Raw genomic sequence first — 3828 nt, 5'->3', positions numbered from 1 at the left:
GCGTTAGCTTCATGAATGTCACTGCCACTTCTGGCATTCATACGACAAATCCTTCAGAACATTTGAGACCAAGGGACAATCAGTGTGGAAGACAAGTTGCTGGGAGTGCAACTGATTGTCCAGTCACATATATACTTTTGATGTGGGATTTCGCTATTTCACCACATTCTTCAAACAGAGTCGACTGCTTACAATGGCTCAATTCTGGTAAAAAGTAGAGTTTGGCAAGTTACAAAATGAATAGGGTGAGCCATGTCGGTGAGGAGCCACGGGTCACACTTAGTTATAAGGCCCGAGGCACGAGCTGATCCATCAACCGATACCAGAGTGTAAAAGATGCAGCAAACATTACTTAAAAACAAGGTATATGCTCTTTTATATCTCAAATCAGGTTCTTGAACACCTGTGCTTCACTTTAGTTCATTATATATGCTGCTGTGGCATTTGTTAATAGTAATATCTACATTTTACCAATGAAGTTTCCCATCTCCAGAGCCCTGACAACATGTCCACTCTGGGTGTGTTTGGTTTATAGGTGTTATCACTAATCCGACAAGTTAGCTGAAAATATCGTTGTTAGTCCCAGTATTGTTCAGTGTTGCTTTTACAGATGTGTGGTCAGGTGCGATTGAATGTTTTTCTTTGTATCTCTTCTTCACCAAATAAAAATTAACAATTTTTCTTTTCTTTTAGTCCACATTGTGCTAGCCTCCCACTGTGTATCCTGGTACATCATGCTGCTTTGCTATGTGTACGGAAGTGAACAATCACTGAAAACAAACACATTTATAATTCTGTAAATACTGTTATCTGTTTTCCTTCTTTACTGCTAGTCCGGTCTTCTATCACCTGGCATTTCAATGTCCCACATAATTTGAATTGAATCTTTTTCCGTAATTCATTCCTCTCACAGTAACTGCACTGTTCTGCTCTTGTCTATGTCCTCAGATGGGTCAGTATTATTTTTGATATTCTTAAGTTCTTTGCGGAGTCTCTGTGTTCGCTGATGTGTTTGGAGGTTTGATAAGTGACTAAAGCTCTTCCCACATTCACTGCCGCAGAATAGTTTTTCCCCCGTGTGTGTTCGCTGATGACTTTGAAGGTGTGATAACTGACTAAAGCACTTTGCACATTCACAGCACTTGAATGTTTTTTTCTCCTGTGTGTGTTCGCTGATGAATCCTTAATGCTGAAGAGCAGCGAAAACTACTGTTACATTCACTACAATTATAGGGTTTTTCCCCTGTGTGTGTTCGCAGATGTGTTTGGAGGTTTGATAAGTGACTAAAGCTCTTCCCACATTCACTGCAGTTGAATGGTTTTTCCCCTGTGTGTGTTCGCTGATGAATCCTTAATGCTGAAGAGCCGCAAAAACTACTGTTACATTCACTACAATTATAGGGTTTTTCCCCTGTGTGTGTTCGCTGATGTGTTTGGAGGTTTGATAATTGACTAAAGCTCTTTAGACATTCATTGCACTTGAATGGTTTTTCTTCTGTGTGAGTTCGCTGATGATACCTTAATGCTGAAGTGCTGCGAAAACTACTGTCACATTCACTACAATGATAGGGTTTTTCCCCTGTGTGTGTTCGCTGATGTGTTTGGAGGTTTGATAATTGACTAAAGCTCTTGACACATTCATTGCACTTGAATGGTTTTTCTCCTATGTGAGTTCGCTGATGAATCCTTAATGCTGAAGAGCCGCAAAAAGTACTGTTACATTCACTACAATGATAGGGTTTTTCCCCTGTGTGTGTTCGCTGATGTGTTTGGAGGTTTGATAAGTGACTAAAGCTCTTCCCACATTCACTGCAGTTGAATGGTTTTTCCCCTGTGTGTGTTCGTAGATGACTTTGTAGCACTGATAATTGACTAAAGCTCTTTAGACATTCATTGCACTTGAATGGTTGTTCTCCTGTGTGAGTTCGCTGATGGTACCTTAATGCTGAAGAGCTGCGAAAACTATTGTCACATTCACTACAATGATAGGGTTTTTCCCCTGTGTGTGTTTGCTGATGACTTTGTAGATGTGATAATCGGCTAAAGCTCTTTAGACATTCATTGCACTTGAATGGTTTTTCTCCGGTGTGAGTTCGCTGATGAATCTTTAATGCTGAAGAGCTGCGAAAACTACTGTCACATTCACTACAATGATAGGGTTTTTCCCCTGTGTGTGTTCGCTGATGTGTTTGGAGGTTTGATAAGTGACGAAAGCTCTTTCCACATTCACTGCAGTTGAATGGTTTTTCCCCTGTGTGTGTTCGCTGATGAGTTTGGAGGTTTGATAAGTGACGAAAGCTCTTCCCACATTCACTGCAGTTGAATGGTTTTTCCCCTGTGTGTGTTCGTAAATGACTTTGTAGCACTGATAATTGACTAAAGCTCTTTAGACATTCATTGCACTTGAATGGTTTTTCTACTGTGTGAGTTCGCTCATGACACCTTAATGCTGAAGAGACGTGAAAACTACTGTCACATTCACTACAATGATAGGGTTTTTCCCCCTTGTGTGTTCGCTGATGACTTTTTAGGTCTGATAACCGACTAAAGCACTTTGCACATTCACTGCACTTGAATGGTTTTTTCCCTGTGTGTGTTCGCTGATGACTTCGTAGCACTGATAATCGACTAAAGCTATTTAGACATGCATTGCACTTGAATGGTTTTTCTCCTGTGTGAGTTAGCTGATGATACCTTATTTCTGAAGAGTCACTAAAACTATGGTCACATTCACTACAATGATAGGGTTTTTCCCCCGTGTGTGTTCGCTGATGACTTCGTAGCTTTGATAATCGACTAAAGCTCTTCACACATTCACTGCATTTAAATGAATTTTCCATTGTGTGTGTTTGATTATGTCTTTGAAGGTGTGATAACTGACTAAAGCACTTTGCACATTCACTGCACTTGAATGGCTTTTCCCCCGTGTGTGTACGCTGATGTATCTGTAGGGTTGATAACTGACTAAAGCACTTAACACATTCAATGCACTTGAATTGTTTTTGTCCTGTGTATGTGTGCTGAGGAAGCTTGATTAGTGATGACAAACTAAAGCTCTCGCTGCATGTGTATGATTCTTCTTTCTTGGTTAGTCTCTGTGGGTCGGGTATATATTTGTCTACATCCCATGACTGCATTTCCTGATGGGCCGACATCACTGATCAAGCACTGGTGTTTTTCTCACACACTTTATATGTGTGCAGTATTTAGCACGTTTGATTTCTGTTTTAACAATAAAATGCAATACCCACCAAATATTTGCCACACTCCTAATATGTATTAGGTGTCTTTGTAGGTGATTGTGCCTTTAGATTGGATTATGGCTATGCACGCTTGCGGATAAAGATGTATCTTCCTTCTGGCCGGTGCAAATTAGGACAGTCTGTTGTATTGTAGATAGAAGAACTCGTCTTTCCTTTACCAGTCAGTTGTCTGGTTCCGCTCTGTTGTGCTCTTCTCTGGTTACTGTGGTTTGGCCAGAAAGAGTTTACAATTCACCTAGAGCACGGAATGATGGCTTGTCTTCATTTTACAAAATAGAGCACTGCGGTAATCACATCATACCGATACATTGATCAAAGTTAGTATTTGACACTTGTTTATACAGGAGGTGGTTTGTTATTGTTGTTGCCTTGATTTTCCTAAGGTCATTTCTTCGTCTTGTGGCATGGAGGTGCACAGCTCAGCCTCTTGCAATCACTGAACTGCCCTTGATGCTTCACCCAGGATCTGTCAGTTTGTGTGCAGGTTCCTCTGTCGCCGACTGCGCTGATGTTTTCCTGAATACTGTAGCTCAATATTTGTGCTATTATTGAAGATTTACAGCAT

General features: G+C 40.6%; 1 protein-coding gene across 1 annotated transcript; it reads right to left on the bottom strand.

Annotated features, from left to right (window-relative positions):
* Positions 1–409: 409 nt before the first annotated feature.
* Positions 410–3155, bottom strand: LOC144806022 (uncharacterized). The gene has a single exon (XM_078672476.1). The coding sequence runs from the start codon at positions 3153–3155 to the stop codon at positions 1134–1136; it is 2022 nt and encodes a 673-aa protein (XP_078528602.1). The 3' UTR covers positions 410–1133.
* Between the last annotated feature and the right edge of the window lie 673 nt (positions 3156–3828).

The sequence above is a fragment of the Lissotriton helveticus genome (assembly GCF_964261635.1).
Source record: "Lissotriton helveticus chromosome 1_1 unlocalized genomic scaffold, aLisHel1.1 SUPER_1_unloc_4, whole genome shotgun sequence".
In the NCBI taxonomy this organism is placed as follows: Eukaryota; Metazoa; Chordata; class Amphibia; order Caudata; family Salamandridae; genus Lissotriton; species Lissotriton helveticus.
This window is presented reverse-complemented; position numbering and strand designations above follow the sequence as displayed.

What these genes read in the sequence shown, in the direction of transcription:
- LOC144806022 (XM_078672476.1), bottom strand. Translation starts at nt 3,155, where the DNA reads ATGTCGGCCCATCAGGAAATGCAGTCATGGGATGTAGACAAATATATA.